Source organism: Macrobrachium nipponense, chromosome 35, assembly GCF_015104395.2.
Source record: "Macrobrachium nipponense isolate FS-2020 chromosome 35, ASM1510439v2, whole genome shotgun sequence".
NCBI lineage: Eukaryota > Metazoa > Arthropoda > Malacostraca > Decapoda > Palaemonidae > Macrobrachium > Macrobrachium nipponense.
The window spans coordinates 58,313,123-58,329,262 of record NC_061096.1 but is presented as its reverse complement, the minus strand read 5'-3'; the positions used below and the strand labels follow the sequence as shown (position 1 = coordinate 58,329,262).

The 16,140-nt window shown below is 44.7% G+C and overlaps 1 protein-coding gene across 2 annotated transcripts in view; it reads right to left on the bottom strand.

Moving 5' to 3' along the window:
* The window catches only part of LOC135208816 (protein AF-9-like), a 137,573-nt gene that overhangs the window by 36,447 nt on the left and 84,986 nt on the right, over nt 1-16,140 (bottom strand). For both annotated transcript variants that reach the window (XM_064241357.1, XM_064241358.1), the window contains exon 3: nt 5,760-5,897. In XM_064241357.1, the coding sequence (XP_064097427.1) occupies nt 5,760-5,897 (138 nt within the window). The remainder of the gene's footprint in view (nt 1-5,759; nt 5,898-16,140) is intronic.

The following is a 16,140-nucleotide window of genomic DNA, read 5'->3' as shown; positions in this document are numbered from 1 at the left end:
AAACATTGTCACCAACACCAGATTTAAAAACATATATACCCAACCATTGTAAAATCTGACCTAACAGACTGGTGAGTATCCCAGGTACTCAGTACCCCCAGCTTCCCTTGAACTCGACAACCTATTCAAGGTGAAAAGTTAGCATAGAGGTGACGACCCCTGTGCCGTTTCTCCCAAACACCATGCCAGAAACCGCCACCAGGACCTAACGTTTTACAATTCTCGAAAACCGTTTCTATTTCTTTGAGATAATGACTCGCAAAACCGAATTCGATCTCCAGAACGTGCTCTGAAGAATCGAAGCTAAAAGATAAATTCTTTCTGAATGCTAAAGAAGTTGCCACTGCTCTAACCTCGTGAGCTTTAACTCTCAGAACGGAAAGATTGTCGTTCTCGGACTGCGAGTGAGCTTCCCTGATAAGCTCTCTAATAAAGAACGATATAGCATTCTTAGAAAAGAGGACGAGAGGGATTTTGAACCGAGGTCCAGAGCTTAGAAGATTGTCCCCTAATACCCTTAGTGGCAAACAGATACTGCTTAATAGCCCTGACTGGACATAAGAGCCTTTCTTCCTCCTCATGTCCAACCAAATCAGATAAGTTCCTTACCACAAAACTCCTCGGCCAAGGATTAGAAGGATTTCTCATTTTTGGCTAGAAAGGTCAAAGATACCGAAAATACAGCATTGCCTTGAGAGAAACCGACTCTTTTGTCTATAGCGTGCAATTCGCTGACACGCTTAGCAGAAGCTAGTGCAATAAGAAAAAAAGTGCCTTCTTAGTCAAGTTCCTGAGTGAAGCCGACTTCAAAGGCTCAAACGTGGCCCCATGAGGAACTTAAGCACCACATCTAAGTTCCAAGTCACTGTATCTTGCGGGAGCTTAGTGGTTCGAAAGACCTAATGAGGTCCGACAGATCTGAATTGGAGGAAATATCCAAACCTCGATGTCGAAAAACCGAAGAGAGCATGGCTCTATATCCTCTGATCGTCGAAGGAGCCAGTTTTCTTAGAGTTCCTAAGAAATAAAGAAAATCTGCTATTTTCTGTTAAAGAGGTCGCAGAAGTAGAGACTTTAAGCACTTCTACACCACTCTCTGAAGATTCTCCACTTCCCTTGATAGAGTTTGTTAGAAGACTCTCTCCTACAACGAGCGATAGCTTCTGCAGCTCTTCTTGAAAATCCTTTCGCTCTGACAAGATTCCGGACAGTCTGAACCCTGTCAGAGCTAGAGCGGGACAAGTTTTGGTGGAACCTCTTGAAGTGCGGCTGTTTGAGAAGCCACTTCTCTGGAGGAAGAAGTCTGGGGAAGTCTACTAACAACTGGAGAAGGTCCGGGAACCACTCTTTCCTGGCCAAAAGGGAGCGATTAACGTTAGTGTTACATTGCCTGTGCGACATGAACTGTTCAGCACCATCTCTTATTAGACGAACGGAGGGAATGCATAAGCTTCCAGACGACCAATCCAACAGCATTGCGTCCACCGACCAAGCTAGAGGCCTCTGGGAACTGGAGAACAAAAGAGAGGAAGACGGTTGTTCCTTGATGTCGCGAACAGTCTTATTGACGGCGTCCCCAAAGGCGCCAGTTCTGACAATTTTCGTTGTCCAAAGTCCACTCCAGAGGTAACACTTGCTGTTGACGACTTAACTCGTCCCCAGAACGTTCATCTTTCCCGGAACAAATCTCGGACTAGCTGAACCTTCGCTTCGTTTGACCACAGGAGGAGATCCTTGGCTAATTCGTACAGAGAGAAAGACGGAGTGAAGGTCACCCCCCCTGTTTCCGCACGTACGAGAGAGCGTGGAGTTGTCGGAATGCACTGCCACTACTCGACCTTCTACTAAACTCCGAAACTGTCTGAGCCCCAAGAAAATTGCTAACAGTTCCTTTACATTTATGTGGAACTTCTTCTCCTTCTCCGACCAAGCTCCTGAAGTCCGTTGATTTCCCAGTAGGGCTCCCCAACCTGTGTCCGATGCGTCGGAAAAGAACTTGTAGGTTCGGGGGAGGATGGGTCGTAAATCTAACCCTTCTTCCAACCTTGCTCGAGAGAGCCACCACTTAGGTCCTCTTTTATTTGATCTGTGACAGGAAAGGTAATCGAGTCTGGTTGTGTCTTCCTGCACCAAGAGGCTCTCAGGAAAACCTGCAGAGGTCTCATGTGCAGTCTTCCCAACGTCACAAATTTCTCCATGACGTCAATTTGCCCCAGGAGCCTCATCACTGATTGGCAGAACTTACCTTTTTGTCCAAGAACTCCTGAACTGTCTCCAGACAGCCTTGAACCCTCTTCGGGGACAGAAAAGCCCGAAAAACTTGAGCATTCAGAATCATCCCCAAATAAAGGATGCTCTGAGATGGAACCAACTGGGACTTCTGTTTGTTGACCAGAATTCCTAACTTTCTGGCAAGATCCAGAGTTGTTCCAAGGTCCTTCATGCACCGACTCTCTGATTCCGACCGGAGAAGCCAATCGTCCAGATAGAGGGAGATTCTTACTCCTAATATGTGCAGCCAGCTTCCTATCGGGGATAGAACCCTGGTGAAAACTTGAGGAGCGGTCGCTAGTCCGAAGCAAAGCGCCCGAAACTGAAACACCTTGCCTTCGAACATGAACCTCAGGTACTTCCGAGATTCGCGATGTATCGGAATGTGAAAATAAGCGTCTTGCATGTCCAGAGAGACCATCCAATCCCCCTGTCTGATGGACTCCAGAACCGACCGAGTGGTCTCCATATGAAATTTTGTTTTCTGGACATGCAAGTTCAGGGCGCTCACATCCAAAAACCGGCCTCCAGCCCCCTGATGACTTGGGAACTACAAAAAGGCGATTGTAAAAGCCTGGAGGAAAATCCCCTTCTATCTGTTCTATCGCTTCTTTGAGAACAAGCGCTTTCCACTTCTGCGGCTAGCGCCAGAAATTTGTCTGAGCCCGGAGAGTATGCCTGGAATGGAATTGGCACAGGTGAGAGCGAGGGAGGTGAAACGAGAGGAATACGATAGCCGAACTTGAGTACTTGCACTACCCAGGCTTCTGCTCCTCTGTTTTCCCATTCCTCCCAAAACATAGCCAGCCCTGGCTCCCTTCACTGGTGCATGAAGAACCGAGCTTTCATTTGGAAGGTTTGTTAACCTTGGCCGAGGCCTTAGACTGAGGTCGCAATTCGACTTCGTGCCGAAAGAAGCGCTTGGGTTTTTCTCCCTCGAAAAGGCACTTGGGCAGAGGAGAAACCGAAGGAACAGTCTCCACAGGAGCTTTAGGTCTCTTAGTAGACTGTGCCAGTAAAGTCCGAAGTAGATTTCTTATCTAGCGCAGACGAAATTGACAACACTACATCGTCTGGAAAGAGGTTATCTTTCACAACGGAGCAAACAAGAGAGCAGACTTCTGTTGGGAAGTACCCTTTTAGAAGCAAAGGAGCACCACAAAGTTGCCTTTTCTTAAGGGTACCAAAGGCGATGAGCGAAGCTAACTCACACATCCATCCACCCTATGGATTTGTCCGCACAGGACACAACCAATCCAATCCTCCGCTAACTCCTGAGAAAGAGAAGGACAATCTTCGATCTTGGCCGCTAAAGCGCCAATAGTCCAATCAAGGAAGCTAAAGACTTCCAAAAGTTTAATGATTCTTTACAACGTGGTCCAACTCAGGCGCTGTAAACGAAAAACTTTCGCTGCGGCGAAAGCAGATCTTCTAGAGAGTCGATTAAACTGGAGAAGTCTCCCTGGGAGGAGGCAGAAACTCCCAGAGAAGGAGCTTCCCAGTTACATAAAACCTATACCTCTTGCGAAGCACTTAGAGGGAGGGTAAGCAAAAAAGAGCCTTCCCTAAGTCTCTTTCATAGACATCCATTTTTCAGTCTCTTTCAACGAATGTCTAACCGCTTTAGATAGAACAAGTTTTGGGGAGATAGGGTCTGAAGTTTTCCTCCTCATCAAAAAAGTCGAAGTTGGGGAGCGCGAGCCGCTTTCTCAAAATAATCTGGATAAGATACCAGAAGAAAATCTAAGGAGACGTGAATAACACGAGAGGTGATGAGAATCCTCTCCTCTACTTCTTCTTATTCTCGATACCGCTGAAGAAGTAGACGGAACTACAACCGGATCTGAAGGTTTCGAACCACCCTTGGACTCATTCATCCAGTTGGTTAACATCTCTAATTGCTTGCGCAAAGGTGCCAGAGAGAATCAAAAACAGTTAACGTAGGCTTGGAAGAGCCTAAATGTTCAGCAGGAGCGGAAAAACTACTTGCGCCTCGCTCTGAGCCGCCGAAATTTGAGGCGAAACAGGCGCATCAGCGTAACAGACAAAAAAGCGCCTAAAGAAAACACCCTTAGAACTGCTAGCTACAGCGCTAAAAACCACAATCTCTACTAGTAGATGGAGCTGAAAAAGCACAGATTGAGGCGACGAACGAGCGCTAACGGCCGCGGCGCAACCCATACTCTCAGGCTCCTTATACCGCTTGACTGGAGGAGGCGAAGAATCGGCGCCTGAACGCCTCTTTAAGGGACGCGAACGGGCGAATCTCGCCAAGAGCGCCGCGCGACGGAGACGAATCGCTTGAATCATTCGAAAGGCGTCTGACCGCAACACCTTTCCAACGCTTAACCGAGCCCTGTTGAGCGCAAAGGCTCAACAAGAGAGGCGCCTGTCTGTGGGCAAATCCCGATCGACTCCCTTGGACTTCCGGTATGTCTTCTCCCCGGTGCGGGGGAGCTGGACAGTGACCTTTGTCTAGGAGACGTGTCAGGACAGACAGACACACCCTCAACTACTCTTACCTGAAGCCGCTTTCTCCAAAAACGTCTTAACTGAATTACCAAGTTGCAAAACCGATTCGCTAGTACCGAAAATTTCTGATCTAACCTCGATTCCAGCTTGGCAATGGTGTCGAAGAAACTACACGGGAAGCGGAGAAGTGGGATTAGTAGGAGGAATAGGAGGTGTAGTTAAAGGAGACATAACAATTTGAGGAGAAACAGAAGGAACGGAAGCATCGCAAGACGAAGCAGAGCTAAGTCTACTTTCCCTAAGCGCTGCTTTTGCTAATTCTGTCTTTAGCTAATTTCTCCGAGTATGAACTAAAAAACTTCCATTGAGAATCAGTCCAATCACTACACTCGTTACATGTTCGATCTGCTGAACAAACCTGTCCCCTACACTTAACACATTTAGTGGTGAGAATCATATTCTAACTTGGATAATTCAGTTTACATCCTGAGATGCAAAACCTAAACTCCCGACGGACTAGAATCCGACATGGCAACGCCTAAATAAAAAGCAAAATAACAATAACGCAAAAAAGAGTACTTCACCAATTCCGAAGATCAATTCCACAAGAAAAAAAAAAAAAGCGAAGCAAAGTCATCCAACCGCACCGACCACCGATGTTCACCGGACGCCGGCAGGAAAAGAATTGGATTCACCTGGGCAGTTGTACCTGGTTCTCCCGCGAGTGGAGGGAGATGACGTCATCACCACCAGTGTTGGCGACGCCGACGCGCTAAATTTGAATTTAGTATCCTGCCGCTCGTGGAAATCACGGCTCTATAATTGTTCGGTAAGACACTACAATAAAAATAAAGGAATATCAAGGGTAAAAAAACATGTAGAACTAAAATCTGCACAAGACACTATTAACAAATTTGTACACATATCTTAGAAATAAACATTTTTTTAGCAATTCACCAAAGATATAAGTGTTTACAAAACAATTTGGCAGCATACATAAGGTACAAACAACTCACTTTTGCTTAGCATCCTTATCCCTTGATCTTGATCTTGAAGTTGAAGATGAAGAAGAGGAGGAAGATGAGGAGGAAGATCTACTGGTGCTTGAAGAACTTTCTGAACTTCCTGAGGAACCTGAAGAACTTCTGGATGAGCTGAAATGTAACATTGCATTAATGGTTAGGATCAGGTGCTGCTACAATTAAATCTTAATTCTCTGAAAAAGTATTTTGCCAAAGAAGTTGAGCAGGTGTGCAACGTAAATATTTGAAACCAGAAGTACCATTGTTATGTGAAGCCCAAAGGAAACAAATAGTAAAATGAGCATCATTTGATCTTAATCCAAATACTGTAATGATGATTATTAAATAAATATACGTACTAAGAACTTGAGAAATTTCATCCTCACCTTGTGGGTAGTCAAAACCCTTTTTACAGTGCTTACTAAAACGACATTTTTATGATAAAGTAGTTTTATATATACTTACCAAGTATGTAATTACATATAGTTTCAACTTACGTGGCAGTTTAAATTAAAAATTTTGTGGGTAACACTTCAAAGTTTAGTGCAGGTAGCCAGTCCCGCCCACTAAAGGGAATACCATGAACAACTCAGCAGACAACCTCATTCTGTTTATGCCTTATGTCCATGAGAGAGGAGGAGAGGGGTCCAATCATGTAGTTACTTGGTAAGTATTTATAAAACCTTATTTTATAAAAAAAATGTCATTTTTATTTAAGTAGCTTTCCAAGTAATTACATAGCTGAATCCCACATTGATAGGAGGTGGGATACATGGACACATTCTATTCCAAAATATTCATTCATGTAATGAATTAAAAATAGAAAAGTTGCTCGCACTGAATACAATGCTTGTCATTCCTTGTTAATTAAAAAGCCTGCCTCTAGCTGGCGCTCCACTTAACCTGCAGGCGTGGCAGTAAAGCCGTGGAGCACCTCTACTAAGTGGGATCTTTGCAGCGAAGGAGCTGTCCGATGGCAAACAAAGTATCAGGGGAGCTTTGCAGCGAAGGATGTAACAGATGGCTAGCAAAGTACTATCCATAAGTGCCCTTGCCCAGGGCACTGTACCAATATAGTAAACACAACCAGATAAGACTGTCACCTTCACTGAAACAAAGCCACAACCCATCCACTGACAGTGGTGGGTGCTCCAGGTGAATTGTACCTGCTACCCTTGAAAACTTGGCACCTTACTACAAGGTGAAGATACAGTAGGAGAAAATTATATGCTTCCTTCTGCGATACCATGCCAGTTACTAATAATGATTGCAAGGTACTGCAATATTTTAACTCCTTTACCTTTTTTCAAAAATAGTGAAAAACAAAGATCGATTACACTTCCAGTAGGTTGACTGCAGAATGGACATAAGGGCATGCAGTGCCTGAAAGCTAATGAGGTAGATGTCTTTAGCTTTCACTTAAAAGAAGAAAAATGCTCTCCTAAATCTGAGTGTCTTGGAAAATGAAGTCTATTATGATAAAGGACTAGACGAGCTCTTACCATACCACCATTGGCTAGACTTTCAGTAACCTCAGTTTAATTAGAATCTATGACATTAATTTGTGACTCGGGAGAAAACACTTACTTCCAGAGGAAAGTAGAGGTCTCGAGGTGTTCTTTCGATTGATGCTAGCTCTTGACTAAAGTTTATCTATGGTCACTGAACCAGGGGTGCCATTTCATTTTCCCTTGGGGGTAAAGGTTTATTTGAGGCCTACTCGGAAACTAACACTTTTCGACACTTTTCACACAATTTCCACCACTAATTTTTCAGTCTTTTGAGAGCCATGGAAGCGTGTGAACCTTCAACTTCTGGTGCGGTTTCTCATTTACCATCTACTTTGACATCAATTTCTGTGGATTTTCTCCCAAGTTCTTGTCTCAATTGTTATCTAAATTATAAAGATTTTGTTTTGCATTATTGTGGTAACATCGAAAGAATAATAAAGTATTGCCAAGATCACGGTGTTATTAAAAGTGAAAGTGATTATATAGAGTCCGGCACTACCATCATTTCCGACTGTTGGAAGGCATACGATTGCCTAAATGAGGAGGGATTTCTTCATTTAAGAGTCAACCACTCCTTGAACTTTGTGGACACGCACACTGGAGCTCATACTAATACTATTGAGAGGCGATGGCGGGATTTAAAGAATCTGTTGCCTAAATACAGTCGTCGAAAGGATCAGTCTGTTGGACACTGGCTCTTGCCTATTTTAAATTGCATTTTAAAGTATTGGATCATAGGCTCCATGCATTCTTAAAGATGGCAGCTCACCTTTACCCTCCAACCTAAGTAAGTACACAAAGGGATTAAGGCTGTCTTATATATATTTATTATGGCTATGTAAGGGGGACCGAAAACGATTGCGTCACACTACAGCGATAATCCGGCAATAAAACATCTTCATATATCCAAAAAGTAAATAATAAAGATATATATGCGCATTACGATTATACCAATTACATGAAGAGCTGATAATCTGCATGAATAACTGGTAAACTGTTCTGCTAGAAAGTTGAGTAAAGCAATTATTTACAATAGGTACGAAAGTCAAGATGTCGTGACGTCATAGGGTAAAAAACCGCATGGTACAGGGGTGGACCATGTACGATCAATGTGTACAACCCCAAGAAAAGTACATTATAACACGTCCTGACACCGGAGTAGAGGTTTTTAGCTCCGTTTCTCACCAACAAGAAGTCGCGTCTGATGCCCATCTCCGATGTCAGGAAGCGTTATTATGTACTTTTTTGGGGGTTGTACACATTGATCGTACATGGTCCACCCCTGTACCATGCGGTTTTTTACCCTAATATAGGACTTAAAGAACGTTCTAATTCCAAAATGGAATTTTATTCTAAAATTAATATTAATTAATACTTACCTGTATAATTTATCTAGCCCTAAATCCCCAAAAACCGCACCAAAATTTACCACATTGGCAACCCTGTTACCTCCTATTCTGTCCGCCAGTTGGCAACACTGTCGTTGACAGTACGAAAAACCTTCCTCAAATCAGTTGTGATAGCAGATCGTGGGTAGGATGGGGGTGGGACTAGATAAATTATACAGGTAAGTATTATTAATATTAATTTAGAATAAAAAATTCCATATTAATTAAACATTACCTAATATTTATCTCTAGCCCGATTAACCCACATTGAAAAGGAGGAGGGAATCTGAATACAATTTCCCCTTCGGACAGAATAGGAGAAAACAAACAAAGAAATATATATCATAGGCAGTCAAAACTCAACCCAAGGTCAAAGATACTAACAACTCAAAGTCTCCTTACCATAATGCCACAACTGCGGTAGCACAGGACAAGGAGTAAGTGCATAGTCAGTCCGTCTGTACTAAAAGTCGGTGCCCGACCGAGGTGACCAGTCAGACGAATTGCGGACAGCAAAGGCTGCACCCTGAAGACTATCAAGCACTATTCTTTCCTAAAGGATGAGTGTCTGGACTGTCTGGGCGATTCAAAGCTAGCAAACCTTGGGGTGTATCAACGCAACCCGAAGTCGCCAGCAACGAATCGGCTCATGAGCAACTCCTAAACTCGAGCTTTCTGGTGCCAAGAGAAAGTTAGCGCGGAGCAAAAAAGGCGATTCAGTCCCGAAGGACGAATGCCTGACAGTCCAACTGGTCTCGTGTTACACGATCATGGCGGGGTGTATCAACGCAACCGACTTCGTCAACAAGAAACTCCGGGCTACTAAATGTCGCCTGATCTCACACGAGTGTCTGACTCCGAGAAGCAGGTGAGACAAAAAGTAGATGGTGAGCGAGTCACCAGATGACAGCAGGACGATCCATCGACTAATTCCCTGTCCAGGACAGTGAAAAAGAACAGGAGTCGTCAGGACAAGCGAACCAGTGGCTAGTCCTAGGTCAGCATCGACTCTGGGAGAAGCTGTAGTCGCAGTGCCGACAACCCAGTGGCTGGAACCATTTCACACTGAAAATGGAAGCAGCATGAGTTGCAAGCAGTCAGTCCTTGTCATCAAAAACACCTAATACCAAAACTGCCTAATTCCCATTATAACTACGTCAAAAACTGCCATGGGATTGGGTTATACAAAACAAAAAATATATACAACAAAACACAAATTAATGAATAATATACAGGTAGCAACCAAACGTAAAAACAGGAAGACTACCTAATTCTCCTGTCTGACGACCTGTCCTGCCATCCACCAACGGGCCCAAAGAACGAAGGTCGCCTAGAACTAGAGAAATATCCCTCAAGTAAAAAAAGAGGCAAAAACAGAATTAGAACGCCAAGTCGCCGCCTCAAGCACCTTGGCGACTGAGACGTTCTTCATAAAAGCTACTGATGTAGCAACTGCTCTAATACTGTGTGCTCTCGGCGTCTGGTCTTCCCCAGCAGCCGAACCACCAGTTTTAACGATCAGATCTCTCAGAAAAAAGGATACACCATTCTTTGAAATAGGTCTCTTGACATTTCGGGGTGAAACAAAACAGATGACGGGGACGACCCTGAATGTCCTTCGTGCGGCGTAAATAACATGAGAGCGCCCTAACAGGGCAAAGAACTAATTCCTCATTTAAATTATCAACAAAGTCGACCAGCGACTTCAGTACGAAAGACCTGGAATGGGATTATCAGACGATGCAGTCTTTGCGACAAATTCAGGAAGGTATGACAAAATCATGTCTTGTCCAGATCTGGCAACCAGAAAAGAGAGTGCTTGCAGTTCACCCACCTCTTGGCTGTAGCCAGTGAGACAAGGAAGAGTGTCTTAGAAGAGAGGTCCCTAAATTTGGCAGAATTCAGAGGCTCAAACGGAGGGAACCTTAAGGCTGAAGGACTTTGTTAACGTCCCATGTCGGAGTGCGAACACTGCGGCCTGGGTCGAGATAGGGAAAAAGATCGAAGTAAATCTCTAATGACATAAGATGAAGAGATCTCAGGAAGCCTTGCCTTAAAAAACATAGGAAAGCATAGACCTATAATACCCTTAATGCACGAAGGTGACAGGGCCCTGTCATGATGTAATGAACTAAAAACTCTGCTACTTTCGGTAAGGAAGGTCTAGAAATTGAATGTCCTTGAGACTTACACAACGTCTGTAAACCGACCATTTAGCCTGATAATTTACTCTGGTTTGATTGCCGCCTGGCAAGAGCCAACTGTCGCGCCACTCTGGAGGAGAACCCTTCGTGCTTGGAGAACCTCCTGACAGTCTCCAGGCATGAAGATGAAGCATGTGGAGCCTCTGATGGAACCGATGAAAATGGGTTGTTTGAGAAGATCTGGTCTCCCTGGCAGGCGAATGGGGGGTTCCACCAGTGCTTCCAGAAGGTCGGAAACCACTCCTTCTGTGGCCAGAAGGGGGCGATCAAGGTGAGATCCAGACGCTTGGTTGCCCTCACTTTGTTGAGGACTGACCTCACCAGAGAGAACGGAGGAAAAGCATAGGCTTGAAGTCCCTCCCAGTCCTGCAAAAGTGTGTCTGTCCGGCACTCTGAGGAGTCTGGTAAGGGGCGAAGAATATCTGGCACCGAAAATTCAGTGGGGTGGCAAAACAGATCGACTGTGACAGGCCATTTCTTCCTGAGGCTGTCGAAGACTTCCTGGCAAAGTGTCCACTCCGACCCTTGAACTTCGTTCGGTCTCGACAAGGCGTCTGCTAAGACGTTGTGATGGCCCAGGATAAACTGAGGGACCAACGTATCCCCCTGTCTTCTGCCCAACACAGGATGATCGGGCTTCTTGAGTGAGAAGATCCGACTGTGTGCCGCCTTGGTTTCTCAAGTACGAGACTTGCTGTGTGTGTCGACAAAGATCGCGACAACCGACTCCAAACAGTTGTTCCTGAAATGAAAGAAAGGCCTAGGTACACTGCCCTCAGTTCCCTCCAATTTATTGACATGCTCCTCTCCTCCTCTAACCAAAGGCCCGAAGCGGCTTCGGAGCCCAGGTGTGCGCCCCAACCTTGATCCGAGGCGTCTGACCAAAACATTAGGTCCGGAGGAACCGAAAGAAGAGATGTCCTGACTTGAGGCGGTGAACTTGCATCCACAACGGAGATCCTTCTGACATTGTGGAGAAGAGGCGACTATCGTGTCCTCGGACACGAAATCCCATGACTGGCGAAGTGTCGACTGAAGGGACCTCATTCTGAGACGACCTCCGGGAACCAGTTGGATGAGGGATGACAAATGGCCCAGGAGAGACCTCCAAAGAGAAACTGGCTGCGTTACGGAGGACAAAAATTCTTCGATCATACTCAGAAGCTTGTCTATCCGTTTCTGAGCGGGTGAGAAGCCCTCAAAATCTGGGAATTCAAAACAATCCCCGAGATAAGTCATGATCTGGCAAGGGATTAGATTGGACTTGTCGAAGTTTGACACGAATCCCCAACTCGACACAAAGAGACAGAACTATCTACCCTCGACCGGAGACATTTCTCTAGAGATTCGGCCTGGACTAGCCAATCGTCCAGATACCGAAGCATCCTTACATTTAACTGATGCAGAATAGCTGAAACAGGAGCCATCACCCGAGAAAAGACCTGTGGAGCAGTGGTGAGGCCGAAACAAAGGGTCTTGAACTGGAAAACTCCCGAGTCCATGAAAAACCGAAGGTAAGGTCTGCTTCTTGGATGGATGGGGATTTGCAGATAAGCATCCTGCAGATCGATGGAATCATCCAGTCCCCCTCCTGACGGATGAAAGAACAGTCTGGACCGTCTCCATCCTGAACTTGGACTTTAGAATGAACTTGTTCAAAACCGTAAGATCTATGATGGGGCGCCAGCACCCGAGGCCTTTAGAACTACAACATCCGAGAGTAAAACCTGGAGAAGGAGGAGCTCGCTCTATGGCAATCCTTCTCAACCGAGGGCCGAAAGCTCCTTCTCAAGGCTTGACCCCTGATTGAGTGAGGGGAATAACTGCCTGAACTCGAGAGGACGATTGGAAAGTGGAGGTCTGGAAACAAAAGGGATCTCGTAACCTTCCTTCAGGACCTCCACCACCCAAGCATCCACCGCTCTCCCCTGCCAAGCTGACCAATGGCGGGAGAGACAAGCTCCTACTGCGGTCTCCAGGCGAGGTGATGACTCCTACTTCCGAAAATTCTTACGCAGAGACAAGGAAGAAGAAGAAGAAGAAGAAGGTGGTCCTCCTGGAGGTTGAGCTCTTTCTCTGCCCTTAGAGCCACGCCAAGAACCTCTCCCGCGTTTTCAAAGGGTGTAGCACCAGAGGATGAAGAAGAGGCACCCAGCAACCTAGGTGTACTCTGGAAAAAAGAGCCAGAAGGAGGTTGTTGGGCTGGAGCAGAAGGTACAGATCTGGTCTAAACTTACGCTTACTCCTTGAAGGAACGGGAGGAAGACCAGAGGAAAAAGCTCTGATAAGGCCCAGTGAGCTTGGGAAGAGGCATCACCTTGATGTCCTTCAAAACCTCAGAAAGCACAGAAATATCGAAAAGGAAATCGCCAAAAGGAGAATGAGGACAACAGACGGGTTCTCTGAATCTCCGATACAGAGGAGGGTAACTGCGACAAATACAGGTTACGCCTTAGAGAAACAAGAAAGGCCTGCATTGAAGCAGCAAGCTCGTTCTGATGTACAGAAGCGATTGAAATGGATGAGCAGAATTTCTCAAAAAGAGGAGCATCAGGAGGAACAAACCCGGAGTCTTGATATACATTAAAAGCCCTCCGAGGACCCACATATTGAAGGATTGAGCTTCTTGTAAGGAGCTCATAACAGCCTCCATAGCAATAAAATCTTCAATTGAGACAGAGACCGAAGCCTTAGAAGGCAAGGGCTTGACTTGAAAGTCGGACAAAATCAGGATTTGGCTTGGGGGGCGGTCGAGAGAATGAAGAATCATCCGCCACCTGGTAAACTCCTCTCCGGTGTCGTAGAAGAGAAGAGAGCTTCCTCTTCCTTCCCCCGATCACCTTCGAAAGTTTAGCGGCAACGTCCGCCCTCACTCTCGCGAACCTCTGGGCAAAGGGGAAAACGTACAAATTCCTGTGACCGGGAAGGACCGTCAAGAAAAATCCCTTCTGTAATACAACGAGGCGGAGGCTGCTTCTGCTCTTAGGCCTCGCCTGAGGAAGAAAACTCAAATTAATCAAAAAGTTTCTTGAATTCTACATCATGACATCCATTCGAGGAAACATCAATATCCCACGAATCCGCGTCATCATCATCATCATCGTCAGATCCTAACTTAGAAACTTCCTCTGAAGTAAATCCTGACGACTAGCTATCTTAGGTCTGACACTAATATCCCTCCCCCCTCTTCCTCTAAATAAGCGCCCTTTGGCACTGTTACGGGACTAACAGGGGACACGTTGGGTAAAGATTCGTTAGGCACCTGCCCGGAACCGGATCCCCCCTAGGCCTTCGCCACGACGGGGTTCACAAGCCGGGGTATCTGTCGCACGTTACCCATGGTGCTGTCGACAGGTACCTGACGAGGAGCTGAAAATGAATCTAAAAGTGTGTTAGACATTCTAGTAAAGGCTTCTTGAAAATTCTCTGACAGATTGTTAAACTTAGCAGAAATATCTCTATCTAGACTAAGCTGTAATTTCTTAAAATTCTGTTTCCAGGTAGTTTCCATTGCCAAAATCTTCGAATCTACATCAGAAATAACTTCACTAATTACCGGTTGTACAGGGGGCAAAAGCATCAATTAATTCGGAGTCGGAGTCGTACGATACCGAAACCGAAGAGCCAGAATCATGAGCGCCCAAGTCACCTCTTCATTACCGAAAGTTTGTTTGGAGGTAGGTGGGTACCACCATTCAAGTCTACTATACCGCACCGGGTGCATAAAGGTGGTACGCATAGTACCACCAAAACTCCTCTTTTCAGATAGGGACTTCCAATCATTCTGTAATTTCGGTTTGACGAGTTTGGAGCAAAATAAACAGTATGACACGATGCCAGACGTATGATGAACCCAAAAAAATAGTATTATTACTGCTTATAGTAGTGTGTAGGTGACAGATGAACTGCGTCTCAACAAAAAATCACAAAACCAGACAAGCGTAAACATGTAATAACTTCTACCCAAGTACAGTTGTATCATCATTTACTGTATTTATTTATTTATTCACTTATTACATTTTACAAATAAAAGATATGAACACCAGATAAATGAAGGTAGAAATAAAGCCTTATAGTAACTTTATATATAAAAAACCAAACCAGAGAAAAAGCGAAAAAGCGATTTTTTCTGAGGACAAGAAACTTGAAAAATTAGTTTAGATACCCCTGATGCCCCTAAAGTTGTTTTCTGTGATGAAACTAATCTTAGAAAACGTAGAAAATGACATTGACCAATTTTTGAAAGATATACTAAAAAATTTGCGATTTCCATATTTATTGGCGGGGCTTTCGCTTTAGTTTTTGCTCTTTTTTTTTGTTATTACGTGCTTATTTACTGTTCTATTTTGATAATACTTTATGTGCATGTTCCAGGTGCGATATACCAACATTCTGTAAGACCGAATTTCTATTCAAGACCGTAGTTTTCTCACCGACCACCAGTGTCCCTTGTACAAGGGACACTGAGTTTCCCATTTTTTTTTCATAAAATCATTTATTTTCCCTGTAGGATGATAAAACTAACAGAAAATATGCGTTATTATAGTACTAATAATACCTGATAATTTCATTAGCCTGTCTTGATTAGTGTATTTTTGGCAAAAATTTTTACGATCGGCACCCCTCCAAACTGGAGTCACTACCGAGAGATTCAGTTCGGCAGCAAACGCAATGTTTACATTCTGCTCACCCACCCGGTAAAGAAGGGGTTAACCGATCTTTTACGCTGCAAGATTGTTTGGCGTTTCATATAAGCAGTCATATCCTCGTCAGACCAGGGCTTACATACGTCACAACGAGAAGTCAAGTCACAAACCTGTCCACGACAAGAGCTACAAATGTCATGTGGTTCATACTCCCTGCTACTCATCCTTGTCCCACAAACCGGGCAGTTCCTGATGTTGCTGGCAGAAGGAAGCATCGTAATTTCTTGGTAATCCATTGTAGAATTGGACAGGTCAGTAGTTCCGGGTCGCGCAAAAGTTCGTAATTTAAGATAAGAACCACTACAGAAATCAAAGTTAATTCACTATTTCGTCATGTAATGCGTGAGTGGTAATTCATATAAAAGTCTCATTTAACAAATAATGAAAGCTTTAAAGGCTACAAAAATGTTTAAGGAAATTTATAAAGAGCGGCCGTGATGTAAACAACACGGGCGCTCGTTAACAACTGATTTGAGGGAAGGTTTTTCGTATCTGTCAACGACAGTGTTGCCAACTGGCGGACAGAATAGGAGGTAACAGGGTTGCCAATGTGGTAAATTTTGGTG